Source organism: Corvus brachyrhynchos, unplaced genomic scaffold, assembly GCF_000691975.1.
Source record: "Corvus brachyrhynchos isolate BGI_N302 unplaced genomic scaffold, ASM69197v1 scaffold17, whole genome shotgun sequence".
NCBI classification, from domain to species: Eukaryota; Metazoa; Chordata; class Aves; order Passeriformes; family Corvidae; genus Corvus; species Corvus brachyrhynchos.
This window is the reverse complement of record NW_008240046.1, coordinates 5,439,972-5,460,547: the sequence shown is the minus strand read 5'-3', so window position 1 is coordinate 5,460,547 and position 20,576 is coordinate 5,439,972. Positions and strand designations below refer to the sequence as shown.

The 20,576-nt window shown below is 36.5% G+C and overlaps 1 protein-coding gene across 3 annotated transcripts in view; it reads left to right on the top strand.

The window, feature by feature from the left end:
- Nucleotides 1-19,013, top strand: part of GABRG1 (gamma-aminobutyric acid type A receptor gamma1 subunit) — a 63,618-nt gene extending 44,605 nt beyond the window's left edge. For 2 of the 3 annotated variants that reach the window (XM_017744625.1, XM_017744624.1), the window contains exons 6-9: nt 198-335; nt 464-616; nt 3,863-4,074; nt 8,867-12,712. In XM_017744625.1, the coding sequence (XP_017600114.1) occupies nt 198-335; nt 464-616; nt 3,863-4,074; nt 8,867-9,145 (782 nt within the window). In that variant the 3' untranslated portion in view covers nt 9,146-12,712. Of the gene's footprint in view, nt 1-197; nt 336-463; nt 617-3,862; nt 4,075-8,866; nt 12,713-15,770 lie in introns of those variants that run through there. The other variant, XM_017744626.1, reaches the window with a different exon arrangement.
- The last annotated feature ends 1,563 nt before the right edge of the window (nt 19,014-20,576 follow it).

The following is a 20,576-nucleotide window of genomic DNA, read 5'->3' as shown; positions in this document are numbered from 1 at the left end:
TGATTGATCATACATTTACCTAGGCTTAAAATTGAGGCCCTATATTTTGTAGTTAAATTTAAATGTATCAGGAGGACTATAGGCAGTCTCAGATCCACTTTATGTATAGGCCTGGTTTAGTTTGTAAGTCACTTCAGAGATCAGAAAACATGCTTTGGTACATTCTATGGCTGAATGTTTGATTTGTTTTATTCTAGATGGATATCCCAGAAATGAAATTGAATACAAATGGAAGAAAACCTCTGTTGAAGTGGCAGATCCAAAATACTGGAGATTGTATCAGTTTGCATTTGTAGGGCTACGAAATACAACTGAGATTTCTCATACCTTGTCTGGTAAGGCAAAGTGTTGAGTTTTATTTCGTGCAATATCTATGTAGAGCAAGACTAACAGAAGAAGATACAACCTAAAACCATATTAGATGTCATGTAAATGCTTTTTATTCTTTTTTTCAAATTTTCAGGTGATTATATTATTATGACAATATTCTTTGATCTCAGCAGACGCATGGGATATTTTACTATTCAGACATACATTCCTTGTATACTCACAGTTGTTCTTTCATGGGTGTCATTTTGGATCAATAAGGATGCAGTTCCTGCAAGGACTTCTCTGGGTAAGAATGTCTTTTTTCATCCTTGAAGGATCTGGTACTCCCAAAGAATACAAATGTGCAGCAGGGAGTGAATAAAGCACGGCTTACTCCCCTTCAGATTGTGACCATTGGTCATTCTTTCTCTTGAACTGCAAGATTGGGAGTAGGAGAATACTGCTGTAGTTGCACAGCAGAGCTTAAGGAGGCAATGCTGAGCATGGAAATCCTCATCCAGGCCTTGTGGGTCTGCTGTTGTTCAAATAAACACATTTTTTCTCCTTTATGCTTTTCTTATCATCTCTGGGGACTGCCATGTGGCAATCATTAGTCTGACACTTAGCATCATGGAACAAATGAAGTTATTACTACATGAGCAAAAATTGTGAAAATCAGGTTTCGTTTTTTTTTTTTGGGGTTTTTGTATTGTTGGTATTGTTTTTTTTGGTCTGCTGTTGTTCAAATAAACACATTTTTTCTCCTTTATGCTTTTCTTATCATCTCTGGGGACTGCCATGTGGCAATCATTAGTCTGACACTTAGCATCATGGAACAAATGAAGTTATTACTACATGAGCAAAAATTGTGAAAATCAGGTTTCGTTTTTTTTTGTTGGGGTTTTTGTATTGTTGGTATTGTTTTTTTGGTTGGTTTGTGTTTGTTTGTTTGTGTTTGGGGGGGGAGTGTTGTTTGTTTTTAATAGAACAATTCAATTATTCTTTTAGATCCAGGATAGGACAGAAAATTTGCAACCAAAGCTGCACTTCAAGCAGTTGAGCCTTTAAGTCACAAAAACTCCTGTCTTTACTACAGACAGTACTGAAGTGTGTTGCAAGTTCCACTCCGTGTTAGTGTCATCTTGGCTGACCTGTTTAGCATGGTGTCAGTCTCCTAAGTTTGACTGTTTGGGATTCATGTGCTGCCTTGGAGAAAAGTTGTAGTCCCCACATAAAGCCTGATAAACACGTAGGTGGAGTGCACAGGACATAGCTTTGAGCTTAGCAGTGACAGATGCTTATAGTAGAACTAGTGACAGTAGTCTGACCTATTCTGGGGGAAAGGTCAAGACCTGAAGGGTTGTATCTTAGGAAGTGAGAGATGTGAGTTAATTTTCCTCATCAGTTATAGTATTGTGAGCACACCATTCCCACCCTACAAGGCCATTTACTACCAGAAACATGGGTCCACACTTAACTCCCTGCCTTTCCCACAGAAACTGGACCACCTGCAAGCCTGCCAGATTAATGAGTCAAGAGAGAAAGTAAGCAAAAATGAGCCATGGCTCAGTAGCCTGATGAAAAAGCAAGGGAAGAGAATCCAAGTCTTGGATCTTAACTTTATGTTATTTAAAAGTACTGCAAAGTTTAGTGAAGGGAGGCTAAAGTCTTGAATAAATAAGTGAAAATTACTTTTGATAGTTTTAGACCATGATGCATAAATCTCATCAGATTTCTTTGACTGACTAATCATTGGATGACATCCTTATGGGTTCTGACTAGTTATAATACAATAGTTATAACAGGAAAAACTGTTCTACTAGTATCCTGCTGGTTCTGTATCCAGTTTTTTCTTTTTACAAAGTACTTTTTATATGCAATGAACCTAGAAATCCACCTTTGATGTCATGGTTAAGGTGAAGTTTTCAAGCTCCCACTTCAGCAGTAGTAGCCTTCATTTACTTGAGATGAAATACAAACATTTGTAATATCTTATTTACAGCTCCCTGCAGGTAACTGAACTCCTTTCTAATGAGCATGCAAAACTCATCATTTGACAGATTGTAGGATGACTTTTCTCACATGCAAATGTTCTGGAGAAGGAGAGTACCTGTCAAATAGACACTATTTTATGGAAAAAGAAGTTTAAACAAGAAAGCCAAAACTAAGCAAGGTCTATCATGGCATGTTTTGTTGTTGGAGGTTTGCTCCCTGTGACAGCACCCATATGCCCTTCACACAGTAGACAGGGCTGGAAAAATTCGTGTCTCTTTTTGTCCTCTCTGAATGGAAGTTGGTACAGGGAATGGTGGGTGGCACTTCCCACCCAGAGGCTGTGCTGGGGTCTGGTACACTGGAAAGCTTTTTCTCTCATATATATTGGGAGATCCTGGCAGACTGTGGTTTCCCAGAGCAAAAGATTTGAGGTGATTAAATGTATTTAAATATTTGGCTATACAGAGAAATGCCTAATTGATTTTCAAAAGTATCTAGTGGGAGTGAAGAACTTTTGAAGAACTCTGTTTTATCTGTTTGCCCTTTTAGGCCTGTAATTTCATTGGGAAATCTCTTGGAAAATCACTACTGCCTTCCTGCTGCAGGAACAGCCCATAGCAACCGCTGATTCCACATTTTGATTTATAAGCCATAGACACCTTTAGACTGGTGTAACCCTTTTTTTTTTTTTTAATAGTCCTGTGCATATAAATAACAAATTATTTATGTGTTCAAGTATTATCTCCAAAGGAAAGGTCACACCTTAATTTTGGACTACTGTGTAAAAGGCTTTGCATCTCCCTGAAGCATCCAATATAAGAAGAAACTGTTAATACCTTATAAATGCTAAACCAATGAAGAGCAGCATAGTTGAGATTTTGAACGCATAGCTATTAAGGCCAGTTTGTTCTTTTAATTAACTTGTATGTAAGTGAATCAAGGGAAACATTTTCTGTTATTTAAGACAGTGTTGAAAGCATATCTGGTAAGTTAGAGAATGAGACCAGAAAGCCATGAATGTCATGTAATTTGATTTTCTATGTGTCAGAAGCAGACAACTGGAAACATTATTCACTTTTCCCATGTTTATCAAAAGCTTGAAATCATTGATTAATAACACACCTTTTATTTCTGAATGCATCCTTTTAAGTATTTTGTTCTTTAAAGAGCTAAAGGATTTCCTTGTGTTTATAAAATTAGTGTGCTTATTTGTACCTGTTTGTCTACTGTATTTATGTGTACATTTAATGTCAGATTTATAAAATTAATCAAACTTAGTTTATTCAGTGTGTTGAAAATAGGAGGGATTTAAAGGGAAGGTGAAATGTGCTGCTTTTTCTGTGATCCCATGGATGCCGCTGTATCCATAGGTACGAGGCTTCTTGCAATAGCACCAATGTGTGTGGATGTAGTCAGTGGTGAACCCTGCTGTGGCTCAGTTCTTACACAACTCATCGATGAATTAAGAGCTAATATGATGACTCTTTTTGGTGACAATGTGATTGGATTACCTATACATTTCCCTCTTTCTGTCTTTTTTTCTTTCTTTCTCAAACAGGGATCACCACGGTGCTGACCATGACAACACTGAGTACAATTGCTAGGAAGTCACTCCCAAAGGTTTCCTATGTGACAGCAATGGACCTTTTTGTTTCAGTTTGCTTTATTTTTGTGTTTGCTGCCTTGATGGAATATGGCACCTTGCATTACTTTACCAGCAACAGAAAAGGGGACAAAGGAAAAGAAAAGAAGGCAAAATCTAAGCCATCAGTAAGTTTAGTCAAACAAGAAAAAAAAGCAATACAGAGGGATTTTTATTGTAGCATTCATTTTGAGAGACTGCTTCTTAAGTAGAAAAGCTAATGTTCAAAGATAATTAACACTAATATTTATTTTGTCATTTTTTTACAGTTGGAGGCTTGTACTAATTTTGTGTAAATACGACTAATGAGTAAAGGGTTTAGATGATTTCACTTACGTGAATGGGAACACATGAACCTAAGGTGGAGAGTGGTTTGATATAATATTCCATGCCCTTAGTGCTTCTAGAACTGCCCATGAATTGTGTGCCCACGGAGATGGTTCTGTCTGGGCACAGTGCTTCTGAAAACAGCACCTGGCAGAGAACCACAGCCCAGACGGTAGCAGTAAAGATAATGTAGGTATAAGGATTCCTTTGGATCTGCATAACCTAGTTTGAGTCTTACAAAGCTTTGCAAAGGAAAAAATGCTTATTATTGGCCAGTATTCTGAATCCCCTCCACTACAGAAATTCTACCTAAATTGACTTCCATGTTGTTTTCTGGTTAAATGAACCTTCTGCTTTTACAAGTTGATGCTTTTATGGTAAATTTTCAGATATCTCAGGATCTGGTATTATTCAATTTTAAGAAGCTTTCTGTTTGTGTAGTAAGAATACTCTAATTTCCAAAGAATTTATTGTTGGAAGTCAGTACAAATATTTAAAGGTCATCTTTAAAGTAAGAAAACACTGGAGAGAATAAGAGGAAGGACAATGTTATAAAGCCCCTTTCCAAATCATTTCATCAAAGGATGCAGGAGCATACCTGAACCATAATACCAGTTGCCTTTTCTGGATGAAGGCTGAATACCAGCTCTGTATGGGGTGAAACAGAAATTGATACGAAATTACAGAAGTAGTTGCAGATATGGAAGTGCAGAAATCCTGTTATGAACCATACCGTTCTGCAACTCACATCAGCAAGAGCTGGGGCACCCATTCTGAGCAGCACTTCTCTGGGAGTGTGTCTTATAGGGGCACTGCAAGTCTGCTGGTGCTTGATGGCAGGGAAATGAGAGCCTTTATGATTCACTTGGTGAGCTGTTCCAAGTGGACCAGCTGTGTTTTTAGGACAAGGCTAGTGGTGAAGGGTTAATACTTCACTGTGCTGGTCAGACATCACTCTGATCCTCAGGGAATCCAGCACAGCCAGAAAAACAGGAAAATGGAAACCTTAAATCTGCTTCCTTCTAGTGGTAGAAACAAATGTGGGCATAAGAGAAGGGGCAGAATGCAGGGTTTGGCAAGGGCCACAGCTGAGTTACGAGGGTGAAAGGTAACAGAGGCTGCAGAATATGGGGGTGTCCCAGTGTCAGCACAGCAGATTCAATTTCAGGTTGCTGCTGCAAAGAGGTCTCAATGACAGTGAGCAGGGAGCTGAGTAGGTCTGCTGTTGGCATGCACAACGCAGAGAGGATGAAGATAGCAGGAAGTACTGCTTTATTCAAACCAGGGAGATATTAAAGATCAGCTGCTGACAAATCAAAAGACACTGATGTACTTTGCAAGTGTGCTCTATTGAATGAAATAATGACAGTTTCCAGAGTCTGTTCACGCATCAGCCATGTGTGCAATAATCTGCCAAGTGCTTTGAAATTTTCAGTGCATGTGAAAATTTAAAATGTAGAATAATAATGAGATAGAAACTATGAAACTTACCAAATAAATAGCTGGAATTTGCATTAAGATTAAAATTAGCAATATAATACTAAAAACACTGTTCAGTTGTGTTTTACTGGGTTCTTAAACAATGCTTTTTGTTTCTAAGACGTTGAAAAAAGGAATCTTTTTGCACAGAATTCTTTAAACATGTTATGGCTTTAAGACCATACAAGATAAAGAGATTACACTAAAAAAAGGGAGAATTAAATTTAATATACTTAGATGCAAAGATTCTAATTTGATAAATAGGAGTTATTCTGGTGATCTTTATAGAAAGCCATGACTTTTCTTGCTCCAAATAAATAAAGAAGGCATCTAATTAGTTAATGGGAAGTCATACCATTACAAACCCTTTTTTCTTTTTTATTTCCTTTTCTTTTTCCCCCTTTATTTTTGTCAAAGTCTTCTATTCTTTTTGCCTTGTAGTTACAGATATGTAACTCAAAACACCAATTTAATTTTAAAAGTCAGTTTAATTCCTTCTGAAAACTTCTCATTTACAAGTGATTTTTTCCTTGGGAAACTTGCCTTACATAGATCTTCTATTTCTACTGCAAAATGCAATAATGGTTGCTACTCCAGGAACTGATGCCAAAAAGGCACAATAAATGATCTTGTAGAAAAAATTGTGAGATTTTACAGATGATTACAGCAGTTTTATCTTAGAAAATATGTGCTGGCATCATTCAAGAAAGATAGTATGAATTGGCTTATGTAAATCCACATTAGAATGGATAATGAGTTTGGGCAGGAAAGATTAAACTTAATTAGTTGAGGCCCTTGTTCTGATCATCATTTCACCTGAAATGAATGTATCACCTGTGCCATGATCTCCATAGACAATGGCTTTCTTTTGTGCTTGTATTAGTGTTACTGCAGAATAATTGGGGTTTGATCCTATCAGAGTGTATTATAAATGCTTCTCACAATACATGGAGTTTTATCTACAATGTCCCTATGCATGTCCATAAAAAATCAGCATGTACTTCTATATCTACATGTTGTGGGTGTTTTGTTGATTTGGTTTCGGTTTTTTTCAAGTTTCTGCCAATTTATATAAAGGCGTTTTCTTGTGAGGTGTTGGTCTTTTTTTCCTCTTGTCCCTCACACTTCCTCTTACAAACATTTTATGTATTTCCTGTAGGTAGTTAAGCCTATAGGATGACTGTGTCTGCCTCTTGCAAGCCACCTCTTTAAACTTAAAATTCAGTAGCCACCTCCAGTCTGTGCTGGTGATGTGAGCAGTGGAAAGCAGTACTGTAAATTTTTCCTCCTCCCATGGTGTTTCCATGTTGGGGGTTTCTGTTTTACCCCACTAGCAGAAACAACTCATGCCTTGAATCTTACATGGGCAAAACCAACAGTGAGAAAATTTTTGTAAAGCCAGAGCAGGTGTGAATCAGGAATAAGCATCTTTCGCTAGTTTTCTTCAACAGAATAAAGATTTTTTTTAAGTTAAAAAAAAATTGAACTTACTTTTCATGTTTTATAAAAATAAGCCCTCCTTGACATGCCTCATATTAGGATAGAAGTGTGTAACTCCTGTTTCTTAGTATTGTCAGTATTTTATCATAGCTGAAAAGAATAATGAGGTCCTTTAGGATGATAATTAGCTCCCCAGGTCATCACGTATAATAAGTTTTGAAACAGCAGTTTGTGTGAAACTTTCTCTGATAAAGACACTTATTAAATAAAGCTATTTGAAAACATGGTGGATACTGCAGTGCATTAACACCATCCCTTGGGATAGTGGGTAAAATGCCCCTGCAGCGAAAGAATGTCACCTTAGCAATGTATAGAGATCTGTGTACTGGCCAAAGTAATTCCCAGGAAGTGGGACAACAGGACTCTAAAGCATAACAAGAAGCTAAATGATGGCTTCCCAGTTTTCATTTTTTTTTCATGTGTTTTCATGCCTACGTGTTAAGAGAACTTATTCTTTACACTTAAATATCTAGTTAAATTTTCTCACTGCTTCCTTTCCTGCTGTTTTAATTCCTTACGTGGCAGAATATGAAGAATGTAGGAAAGAGAGAACACAATGTTAGAGTAGTGTTAATGTAACCCTTCTCTTTGGTCTGAAGACTTTGGAAGAGATGCCAAAGGTAGGGTGGGGTGAGGGAAGTTGGAAGAGGATTACGGAGTAATTTAAAATGACCGTGAGATTTAGAAAGAGAAGAAAAAGGACAGATGAAGAAAGAGAATGTCTTTTGAAACATTCAGGAAATAAGGGTGATGCATATAAAACTGTGGAGAAACAAAGAAATAAAAGGGGGGAAAGGTGGTTTGTGTTAGTGTAAGTAAAAGGAAGATGAAAAGGCAAAAGTCACAAGTAAGAGAATAGCAAACACTATATATAGTAACTGGAAATAAGCCACCTAGATTTTTTCAATGAGAATTTTAACATATATTACACTGAGTTTTTATCAGATACAAGAGGGTTGTTACGCCCACAGAAAGTGAAAGTAAGAATTAAGAGCTGAATTAATCAGTGACTTGAGTGGCATTCTCCTAAGGACTCATGTCTTGAATTCTAAAAAGGGTCTATATTGCTTAGGGATTTAACATCTGAGGGGATGGCGTAGCTGGCCCTTATGAGTCTCACCAGTGATGCTGTGCTAATCCCATTAGCTTTTTTATTTTTGTGAAAATGTAGCTTCCAGAAACTCATCCAGTCTCATTCTAAAGACTCCAAATGATAGGAGGACCATCATTCCTTTGTTAGTGATGATTATAGCGTGCTTGTGGACTTGGTTGTGACCCATTTGTCAAGGAGTGACTGACTTCAAAATGTTTGTCTGTGTTGTGTAGATGGGATCAGCTAACCCTGTCTGTGTAACTAATTATCTACTATTCCCAAATCCCAGTACAACCCAGTTTTCACTGTGGCAGGTGAAAGTCATTCATGATCTTTGCCTGCATGCACTAATTATACACAGCAGTTCATAATTTGCTAAGCTCCAGAAACTGTTTTCTTTAATATTAGAATTTCTGTATATTGTACTGAAGGTGATTATATTGCCAGGGAAAGCCTATGGAATTATTTAATGTGAGGATAAAAACACACAAAACTCTATTTCCCTTTTTTTTTTCCTTAAGAAACCACCTGCAATTGCTGTTCGACCTGGATCAACACTAATTCCAATTAATAACATTAATCATCTCCCTGAACGTGATGATGATTATGGATATGAGTGCCTAGAAGGAAAAGACTGTGCTAGTTTCTTTTGTTGTTTTGAAGACTGCCGCACAGGATCTTGGCGAGAAGGAAGAATACACATCCGTATAGCAAAAATTGACTCCTATTCTCGAATCTTCTTTCCAACTGCCTTTGCACTGTTCAATCTTGTTTACTGGATTGGCTATCTTTATCTGTAAATTCAGAGGTTTGACAAACTCAGAAAAAAAGTACTAATTGAATAGTCATTAATACTTTTAACTGAGCAAAGGTTAGAGCTGGTCCAAAATGACTCAAATTGTTTGTATGCTTTAAAAATTTGAAACAATGAGAGGAAATATGATGAGGTAGTCTCCCTCTTGTGATCAACTGTAGAACTGATACTGGTATTTTGAAGAGAAAATTTTAAAATAAAGATCCTTAAGATTTATCACAGATACATACACTTTTTTCCAGCTCTAAGAAAATGCAGAGTCAAGAGGCTATGTTATTCAACTGGACCATCCTGCATAAGCTTTTGATTTTAATCCTAAATGATAATGCAGAAGGATTTTGTAGCATCTCTTACACCTTTACAAAGAAAGCCTTAATAAAATGGGATTAGTTACTCTCATCATCCATTTCATCCATAAGGTGATGATTTTATTAATGCCTAATTTTAAAAAGTTGAAATGTTACATTTCTCTTTTCAATTAGCCATTTGTTCTCTGCAGTATGTTAAAAAGTGTGATTAGGTCATAATTAATCAATTCAGATTTATACAGTATGCAGATATTAGAGCAGCAAGGAATGGATATATCGAAACACCCAAGGATAATTCTGAGCTTGTCTTATCCTGACCATGGATACAGACTTTTGGCTTTCAATCTTAGATTACTTTTATATCTGTGCTCCATTTCCTGTTACTTCATTGTTGTGAGTTCTCCGAAGCTGTCCAAGAGGTCTACAACTTTCAGAAATTCTTATCCAGCTGCCGTTGCTTGCTAATTTCATGGAAAACTGACTGGTGTTGGCTGAGATTCTGGCCATTAAGAATAACGATCTTCACATACTCAGTGTCGGAGAAAAAGTCATAACCCTACATTTGGAAGAATTTGTATTAACAGAATTTGGAAGGCCTGTAATAGTGCCTGTAACAGTCATTGTACTCAGTCACTGTGTTAAATATCCAGTCATGAGAGTGCAGTGTGTGATCTTGTCCACTTTGCATACAGTATGGTTTTGTAGATTCGCTTTGTTACTGCACATGTTGCTCACTGAGCCAGAGCCAAGTGGTATCAATGGACTGAACGTGTGGTATGGATTGCTGGGTAATTACCTTCTTGATATTTGTCTGTTTCTAATGGAAAAGACATGTTATGGAGGGGGAGTTTAAATAATCCTTATACATTGCAGAACCTTCTCCAAAATGGGATACATCCCCCCAAAATCATAGGACCAGTTCTCCATCCTTTCTGTGGTGAGAGCTTTGGTAGAAATCCTTCAGTAGTTGCCTTTCTGGACTGACTTCTTGGTGTTGACTATGGCTGGCTGGCAGCATTTGGTGTCTCATTTCTATTTCTAAATCCATTGTCTTCATTATGGAAAAGTGCAGTCTTTCCTCCTTTCTTGAAAAGAAACTGGTCTCAAGTGAGCTTGCAAAAATCACTGTAAAATTAAGCTATGCATTAAGTAAAAGTCAGCATTACACAGAAGACCTTACAGATCTTTAAAGAGGATTAATGGGATTAGCATTTGGCTGTAGGTAAGGATGTTCAGTACTAAAGATAAAGACATGATTAATAGCTAAGAATAGAAAATGTTACATGAAGGCCCTCCCCCCCAATATTTCTGTTGAATACGCTCCCTTCTCTAAATTTCTCAGAAAGGATTACTGTATTTATAGTCTAGTTGGTAGCAGGCATAGTAAGATATGATATGCAATACACATTTCAGAGGAAATGTTACTCCAGTGTTCAGTCCCAAAGTTTAATAGAGAATGTGAGATTATGTGCAGTTGGACCAGAAGGAAGAAGATCCAGTTTTAATGAAAACTTTATTTCAATATTTTGCTGATGAAATATAGGAGTGGTTGAGAGAATCTGAAAGCTCAGATGATGAGGATGACTGACCTTATTTGTGGTATGACCTTTCTGACTACCAAGCTCTTCTGACTGTTAGACTGAGCGTAGAAGTGTGGTATCATTAACAACACTGACTGCTATAATTTATTGGTTTTTTAGAGTCTTATTTTCAGAAAATGTTCAGTCCAACAGAAACATGTCAGTTTAAATTCCATAATGTAGGTTGGTGCTTTTTGACAGCATGCTGAACGCATTCCTCTGTAGGAGGGATGAAGGTGGCTGCAGCAAACAGTATGTTGGATATGTGCTTGGAAAGCAGCCAGCTTGCTGTACAATGCAAGGCCCAGATTTAGTGAGTCCCTGAGTTTCATTAATTCACCTTTAAACAGAAAAAAAACCTTAAAAGAACTTGGTACTTTACAAGAGGAAATACAAATTTCACAGCCTGCTCTCCTCTGGCTCATCTAGTTAGCTTTTTCTATTCATGTGGATGTCAGTTGCCAATCAGCCTCCAGTGACTGAATGGGAGAACAGAAAACATTCAGAATTGGCAAGGGATGGATAAGAAGTCTTTAATCTCTAATGTCTATGGAACAATGTAATGGAGTATTAAACCTATTGAATGTTATGGCTGTTTGGCTTATGGATACATGCTTCTCTCTGTTGACAAACTTTTCTGTGTACTTCATTTGTTTCTGATGAAATAATTTTAGTTTCTCATAGTACTGTGAATGCAAATAGGAATGAGAATGCGGTGACCTGTAACATGGCATGTAATAAATGTGTTATTTTAGTCCTATGTATTTTCTTTCTAATCTGCATGTAAACACTTGAATTCAAGAAATCTAAGTGATACTTTAAAAAAATGGCAAGAAACAGACAGTATAAATAATTGGTTAGAAGCTGCAATCATTTTCAAACTTACCAGTCTAAAAGTTGGTTTCCTCTTAGCTGGGATCACATTTTTTGGGAGTCATATTATTCTGACCATCATTGCATAAGCACACACTTAAACTTATTCCTAATTAGTACTGTTATTAGACCAAAATTCAGAAAAGCAAGTGCTTATGTACTGTCGTAAAGAGTGATGCTATCATGAATTGATGCCATTAACATATGCTTAATTTGCACTAATTTCAATAATGAGTGTTCAGTAGCTCAAATAATTGAACATTAAGGGTGTGAGCCAGAGCCTTTTCAATAAGAGATTTTCCTCATCTAAAGAGAGGGACATAAGAGGAAAAATTGCCATAAAGGCAGAGAGTGAAAAAATTCTGGGAAAACTGTTTTATACTGCACCTATCTTTGTCATCTCTTGAAATGTATTTTTCAAAAAAGAGACTTTTCCTTGATATTTCTGTATTGGTGTTTACTACTTGTCTGTTTTTGTGGCGAGTACAGGTCAGTGTGTTATTTTTCGGTAAGGTTCTGTCTATGATTGTACCTCACCGATCTTCAGTGCATGTCTTCTGTGTCTGAATGAATCTGTTTTATGTAGTGGCAGTGCAACCAAAGCATGAACTCTGGGTAACGTATTTTATATTCACATGTTGATGTGCTTCAAAGACTTTAACCTTATCCAGTTTTCTGGCATTCAGAGATATAGGATTGTGTAAGACTTTGAAGGAGAATCACCTCCAACAGTATTTTTATAACTTTCTGTTGTTTATTTGGTATGGTAGTAAAACATTTGTTTAAAATTGATATATGAACTGTGCTTTGTAATTTGTGAATGCCTTACAAATGAAAGTGAACAGGAGGAGTCTGGATTTAAATATCTATCTGCTTAAAGTAAGATATGTTTCATTTAGTTGTATCAGTCAACATTTCTGTCTACTGTTTCCAAATAGCTGAGAACTAGTGCAAATATATTTTTTGTTAGTATAATTATTTTTTTAGAATTCATTGTAGTTTCTCTCAGTTATACCTTAAATGTGATCTTTCATGTTTGTGAAATAATATTGTATTTTCTAGTCATTACAATAGATAGAGACGATAGAAACTAATGTAGGATTCCACAGCTGAAAAATACAAAGCCAGGAATCAGAAAGAATTACTGTACTTCTGTTCTTGAAAAAGCTCAGTGAGTGTCCACATGCCCTGATGAATGTGCTGGGGGGGGGAGACTGACTCACAGGGAGAGGCAGAATAGTCTCCGGGCTGTATTGGTTCCTGCCATGGATTTGCTACACAAGTGGTTCAAATGGAGGAAAGGAATATATCTGTCCTTCCTTTTTCAGTGATCTCTTGTTTCTGTTTCATTTCTATCAGCAACAGCAGTTCTAATGCTCTGTTGCCAGATGAAACAAAACCTGAAAAGTTATCTTCATTTTAATCTTAGTTAATATTTCAACCAGATGGGTGGGATCATCTGACTGAACACACAAGACTATGACCAAGTTTTACTCCAAGACAGGTGGTGGGAGTTTGCAGCTGGAGGCTGAAGGATTGCTTCTTGTGATGGGCATTTTTCATTCAGTTGAGAATCTGCACTGAAAACTGGTGGGAGGAAAGGGAAACAATGGTATGAGGGAAAGATTGATGGTGGCAGTGATCCCAGAATCATGTTTCATGGATCTGAGTGACTTATATTTAGTTCATAGGTTTCTCACTGGTATTTGTGATAATGATCTTGATTTCCCTGCAACATAATTAAATATTTTTGATGCTTTAAATAAAAAGGAAAATATTGTGTATTTCCTATACATGAACTACAGACTGAATGAGCGATAGAAAGCTACCTTGAGTGAAAATTCTGGTGAAATGTCAGACAGAAAAACAGAGATCAGGTTAAATCAGAAAAAGTTTCTTTTTTTAAAATCTCCATTTATTATTAATGATAAAACCATTTTTAAAATTACTGTGTATTAATTAGCGCAATAGACACTGGGAAAGGCCTAGTACCCAGGTGCCTACACTGCTGTTAGTCCCCTCAAGGGATAACACATTTGGGAATAGAAACCTGACTCAGACTGTATTCACTTATCATCCCCTACTTCCATCAGGAAGTGAGAAAGATGAATTGTGATCATGCCAGACATGAACTAGGATAGCTGGGGTACTCCAAGGAGGTTGGTTTCTGGTTAAAAGGAAGGGTGATTTCTGCCTGAGACTGTAATTTGAAATACGCTTCTCTTCAGAAGAGGGATCTGTGCTGTGACATCCACAATGATGGAAAAACATCCCTGCATTTTTATCTTTCATCCCTGCATGTTTATCTTTACACAAGAGCAGTTTCACTGAATTGACTGTCCTGCTATGAGGCACCAAGGTATTCCCTGTGTGGTATAGAAGAGTTTTGGTGGCAGTCCTGGGTAAGATGTTTAAATCTTGTCACAGGGATCAGTATTGTGGTTCCTGAGTTGTCTTTTGGATGTTATGATGCTAGTGAAAAGTCAGTAAATAATAAAATTTTGATTTTACTTACTAGTAAAGTTAACTGAGAACGCCGAAGAGTTAATGAGGACTTCAGAGGAAATCTCAGATAGTCCTTGGAGACAGGAGATTGGCTAAAACTGAAGCAGACCAAAGGATATAGCCTTTTTACCATAGATGGGTCCTGTTCACTAGTAATATATTGATTCTGAAAAAAGTGTAAAAGCCTCATGGTATTTTAAGGGGGAAAAAAATCTGTAAAACTCTTTATTCCCCTTCTCAGTGACAAATCTTGCTTTGCCTGCAGATTTTGCTTACGGTACATCAACCTGACTTAAGCTGTGGGAGGAGAGGCATGGGGGACATGAGACAGAAGACCTGTAACTGTTCTACCTTCTTCTTTCTCAGTTCTTTCTCTTAGTCAAGAAAGGAGGTTCGGAAGAGTAGCTGTATGGCATGCGTAAATGACGACAATTTTGCTACTGACAACAGGGCCTGAGTCCCACTGATAGGATCAAGAGGGATGAGACTGCTCAGAGTGATTTACCAAGATATGAATATCGATCTAATATCGATATCCAACTGAGACGGACAAAAGCTCTCTAACAGTTTAGAGTTAGAAAGTGCATGTTTTATTTGGCGCCAGGCACTGCGTGGGATAGCTCCCTAAGACGCAGGGCCCCGATTCAAGAAAACACAAAGCTTTTTATTTACAAAAATTATGAATATCCAAAATCCAAATGTATGTTCATAACATTAACACCTCTCATTCTCCGCTTCGTATGGAAATGAGCTTAAGTGTTATTAAGCATGTGTAGTGTGTGTTCTGAATTGAGTCGGTGGTCTCGAATTGGGTCAGTGGTCCCAGATAGATGAAGTAAGCACATCTCCCTCATTTTGACCTTTTTCGCCTTTCTGAACTTTAACAATCCTAGTTACTTTAGTGACCTCTAAATTTCCTCTTGTGTGACTTTTGAATAGGTTCCCACGGAGGGAGGAAATTGGTAATTGTCCTTGTTCCCTAGACCAACTTATCAATGTTTCTGTTCTTCATTCTAAGCGCAGCTAAGCAAACATACAAATGACAGATCATCAATTGTTTAGTAATCAATTACTAACATCTTGAAAACCATTTCAGGTCCAGCTCTCTTAACTATTTTAATTAACTCTAGCTGGGCCCAAATTCCTTCCTATTCTAACTAATTTCAACACAGCTAGCCTATAACTAAAATCTTTGTTTCTTTAAAATCTATGTTTCAACAATAATAAGGCTTCTCTTTTGTAATTCTTTGTAGTAGCTACTTTTCCATACAACACTGCAGGCCTTTCAGGTTGGAAGTAATTCTTTTGTGTGTTTGCTGGCTTCACACAATGTCTTTGTCCTCAGGTTTTGAGCCTTGCTGAATTCTAAAGGAAAGTTTTCCTCTTGAAGTTTCCCTGTCCAGACATTGCAGGTAGGAGATGTCTTCCTGCCAAACTTTGGAAAAGTGATTTTTAGTTGATCCTGGTGAGGAGACAGACTGGCTCTCTAGGGTGGCATTAGGATTCCTATGTCACTTAGACCTGAGAAGGTTGAAGGCTGTTACAAGCAGTGACCAGTACTGCCTCCACAGAGGAAATACTACTTTTGCCAATTTGATATTTAAAAACAAAATCCAAAACTGTTACTGTTGGTGGGAAATGAGGATGAGTCATCATTTTACTACAGATATATATTTCCTCTTGAATTGTTTTTCTTCTTAGGAAGACTGTATAGAGGAGTCTTGTGAAATATTCAGAAAACAGGTGCTGATCATTTTAAACAGTAAAGTCACGTTAGTCCGTCTGCCCAATGATGGCCTAAGAGCAGTAGAAATGAAAGCACTTGCCCTATAGCTCAGATTTTCCAAGAAAGATAAATGTGGAAATTTACATATTCATAGGCCCAATATTTATATACAATCTGTGTTCACACTTCAGCCACTGAAAAAATAATAATAATGTTTTTTTCATCTTCACAGTATCTTTTGTATTCCCCACAGTTATCCACTATGAACACTTGTATTTTTGTCTGAACGTGAAGGGTTGTGTTATGATACCTTTAATTACAGTTTAAATTTCTATCGAGTATACTTCAGAATCTGGTAATCTCATGGTGATTCCTATATTAAAAACATATATAATATATTTTCTTATTTGCCATTTCAGTTAAGCAAATAACACTGCTATAATTTATATTCCCCTCCATTTAAGTTTTATAAACGATTGCAATTTATGATCTAAACCCTAAATTTACAGAAATATCTTTGAAAAATAACACCTGTTGATTTATGGTGTGTCTCAGTATTTATTATATTGAGGGTCCAGTATTCAAATTCTTAATCCAAAGCTCTGTTTTGGCATCTATAGTTCACATGATGTTTCAGTTGCTCAGACTTTGTGCCTTACTAGTGCATCCTGGTTTTTCATTCATTATTTAAAAAAAAATGCTGATATTTTAAACTATGTGAATATTTATGCTATGGACAATGTTGCAATATTATGCATCAGTGTTCCTTTTAAAGTTATTTATTAATGCCCTTGTGGATAACTTACTGCAAGAAATATGGAACATAAGTGTTGTAACTCTCTGTGCTGCTTCTATGGTATATATAAAAAAGACATGATATCAAAGCAAATTTGTTCTTCCATTTCAGTTTTCCTTCCAGAAACCTCCTCAGTTGGGTTATTATTATTATTATTATTATGATGCTCATATTTACAGTTCTACTTAGTTATTTGGTACTTTTCCGATAGCCTTGGAATGTACTCATGCATTATTATATTAAATTACCTGGAAATGTCAAGGTATCCTCACAGTCTTTTAATGTGATTAAGCCATGACGTCTTCAGCCTCTCTTAAAATGCCATAATCTTTGTGTGCAATACCAAAACTAAAGCATTTTAAGTTATTAAATTGAGTTTTACTTGCTTCTCAATTTTAAAAAGTCTGTCTGCTGGGTTATAATGAAACACTAATATAATAATTTTTATATTTGACAACATTATTAATTAGCATGGCTGAAGCAGAAGACTTCAGAGATGATAAACAGATGATGCTCTTGGCTAAATCCCATTTACAGCTACAACTTTATGGGTGTTATAGAAAATAAAATGACAATGGCAACAACATTATCTATCTGTCTGTCTATCTATCTATCTATCTATCTATCTGTCCATCTATCTGTCTATGGCCTGGAAAGCAAGATATGAGAACTTACACATCAGTTCCTGGTTGTCATTTTAACAAGCTTTCTCCTGCCAATAAAATTTATGTTCTAAATAAGGTCCTTAAAAAGCCCGTTTAGATTTGCACATTTAGAATGTAGGCGTGGTTCAGAAGTTTAAAATAATTATGGTTTCGTTTGATGGGTCTTACAGATTAGTTTTTAATTGTACTCCTTTTACTGAAAAATAAAGAGAGAAGAGATAGGCAATGATATTACTAAAGGTAAATATGAAAATACCCTCTACGTGGAAAGTAGATTTTCTATATATCTGTAGGTAGCAAATTTCTTCACTGCATTCACAGAGTAGATGGATTCTGCTCCATTTTCAGAACTCTCTTGGTACCATGGTAAAAGATTGACTCAGAGTTTTGCAATTTATAGTATACCTTTAGTTTTTAGATGCCTCATTTTCTGATGTGCAGTTTTGGACATGAAAGAAAAAAAACCTGCTTTTCAGAAGTTTAGCCCTTTTTAAAAATTACCCCTTGAGCATTCAGTTTCAAGTACTTCAAAAATTAGTAACTAGGCATCACTGAGTGTTTTAAATAAATTAGATTGCTATAGAATGGTGCAGAAAGTTCAAATATGGTTCAAGGCTAGAGTTTTGTAGCCTTTGGGGGGGATTTTTTTTCTTTTTTTTTTTTATTTTCTTGATATCTGGAGATGTGAAAGCAAAGAGAGGGATTTTATCCTATGGTTGCTTGGTTTTGTTTTGTTTTGAGCAGCATAGCTCATGAAGAGTAGTACATCAGCTGCTAAAAGCTGATTTTATTGAAATGCACATGAAACTGAGACTGATAACTAGAATACTAGTAACAGGCTCAGAAGGGAGATGCTTGTGGCCCTCATTATCAAAAGGGGCTTGGTGGCACAAGGCATCGGAAACAGAAATCTTGAAGTAAGGTTATGAGAAAGAGTTGGATTATAAGGACCTCTAGAGAAAAAAATCTCAGAAAGCTTTTGCCAGAAGACTAACAAGTTTGAAGGATAGGTTTTACAGTTCATAACACTACCGTGAATGTTAATGTCTATTGAATTTTCATATAAATGTTGCACTAGTCCTTGTGCATTGAAAGGAAATGTGCTTGCACCCTGGTGCATGGTTCATACCGATGTTACTGAGATGTAATCTGTAATCTTCTAAGTGTAAAACTCTGAAAGCCATAGTCTTAAAAAAAAATGAATACCCCACCATTGAATAATGTGTTCTGTGCAAAATGAATAGATAGATGTTTGTGCTCTGATGTCTCTTAAATTGATAAGAACCAAGAGAGTTTCAACACTGAATTTTGTAAAGCAGTTGTAATGCATTGTTTTTACTGTATCTGCTGTGAAGTTGATTAGTTACACTGTGAAAAAATAAATAGTGCCTGGCTACTTACTTTCTTATGTTAATTATTTTCTGTATGCAGTACATTTTTTTCTCTTTAAGACAATGATGATAATGGTCATTCTGGTGAAAATAGTTTTATACACTGCTCTGATATACAGCAGTCCTTCTTTTGCTTTGAATTTTTTCCTTCCCCTCCTTCCTTTTCCCTCCTCTTTCCTTCCTTGGATAATAATGTAAAAACAACACCAGTCGCGCCATAGGAATAAATCTCTGAAGCTAAAATTCCACTCTTACCAGACATTTTTTTTGGGACCACTTTTATAGCTAATAAGTATGTCCTGCTTGTCAAGAGGAGGGGTCCTCCTCTCCCCCACAACACTTTCACTTCTGACAGCACTGGTGCTTGGCTAATACCACTCTCTTTCCCCTTCCAGAATCCCTCATGGCCATGATGTGTGGCTCCTCTCCTTTGTCCTGTCATTTCAAGGAAAGTTGTAATGCTCTATTAGATGTGCTTCAGGTCAAGGAGCAGGGCTCATGCTGAAGCACATATCCCAGGGAAAACCACTCATTATTTTCCTCAAATACATTCTGTTCTCTGGCCTTACCATCCCACCAGAGGATCTGCCTGTAAGTGTCATCTTCCTCATGTAGTTGGTTGCAGAAAATGTTTTTAATGTGTTCTAAACTGACTGTGGAAAGGTGATGAAAGAGGGATTCAGTCAACGTAAAAGCCCTGGGAAAGGGGTCAGAGATGTTTCTGGTAGTTCTGGAAAATGCCACAGATTTCTGCAGCCTCTTAAAAATCCTTTTCAGATAACATTTAGGGATCCCAGCACTAGCTACATTCCCTTTAACATTGTATGTTCTTTTTTCCCTGGTAACTACCTCTGATATTATGTCTTGACAGCTGTTACTTAGCTTATTGATATCTTTTTCTTTCAGATTGTTGATGCCCTGTCCATGGTACATACAGTAAATAGAACTGTGGTATTTCATAACACCAAACCTCTGAGTATAAAAGGTTTTCAATGGCTTTTTAGGTCAAAAGAGTCAAACCTCTAGCTTCCACAGTACTGTTGATGACTGAAGGAATTGGGCAAAGCCTTTTTGTACAGACTTCAAAGTAAAATCTGTCATCTGTATTTTTAAGATAAACATTTTACATTATTATTGTCAATAGGGTGAATTTCAGCTATACATGCCTGTAAGGAGCTAAAAATGACTTAATTTCTCATGGACAAGCCAAAGTTTATTATTTTCTACCAAATTGAGACTACTATGACTTGAAGTGACACAAGCCTTGCTGACTGAAATTACTGAATGTCAGTGCAGAGCCAGAACAAGGAAGTAAATTTTTAAGGGTTCCCAACTACTTCATCTTATTATTATCTAAATTTACCTTTTACTTTGTAAGAACAAGTAAACAAATATCATAATAAATAAATATTTCTTAGTAATATCCAATTTTATTATTTGCTAATAATATTTGCACTAGAAATTGAAGAGGTCTTCTAAAGTGTGTATTAGGAACTCAAAGAGTGTAAATGAAATCTGTGGATATTTAAAAATGCTAGTCAAAAGAAGCGACTGTTACTTTTCAAAGTAGTAA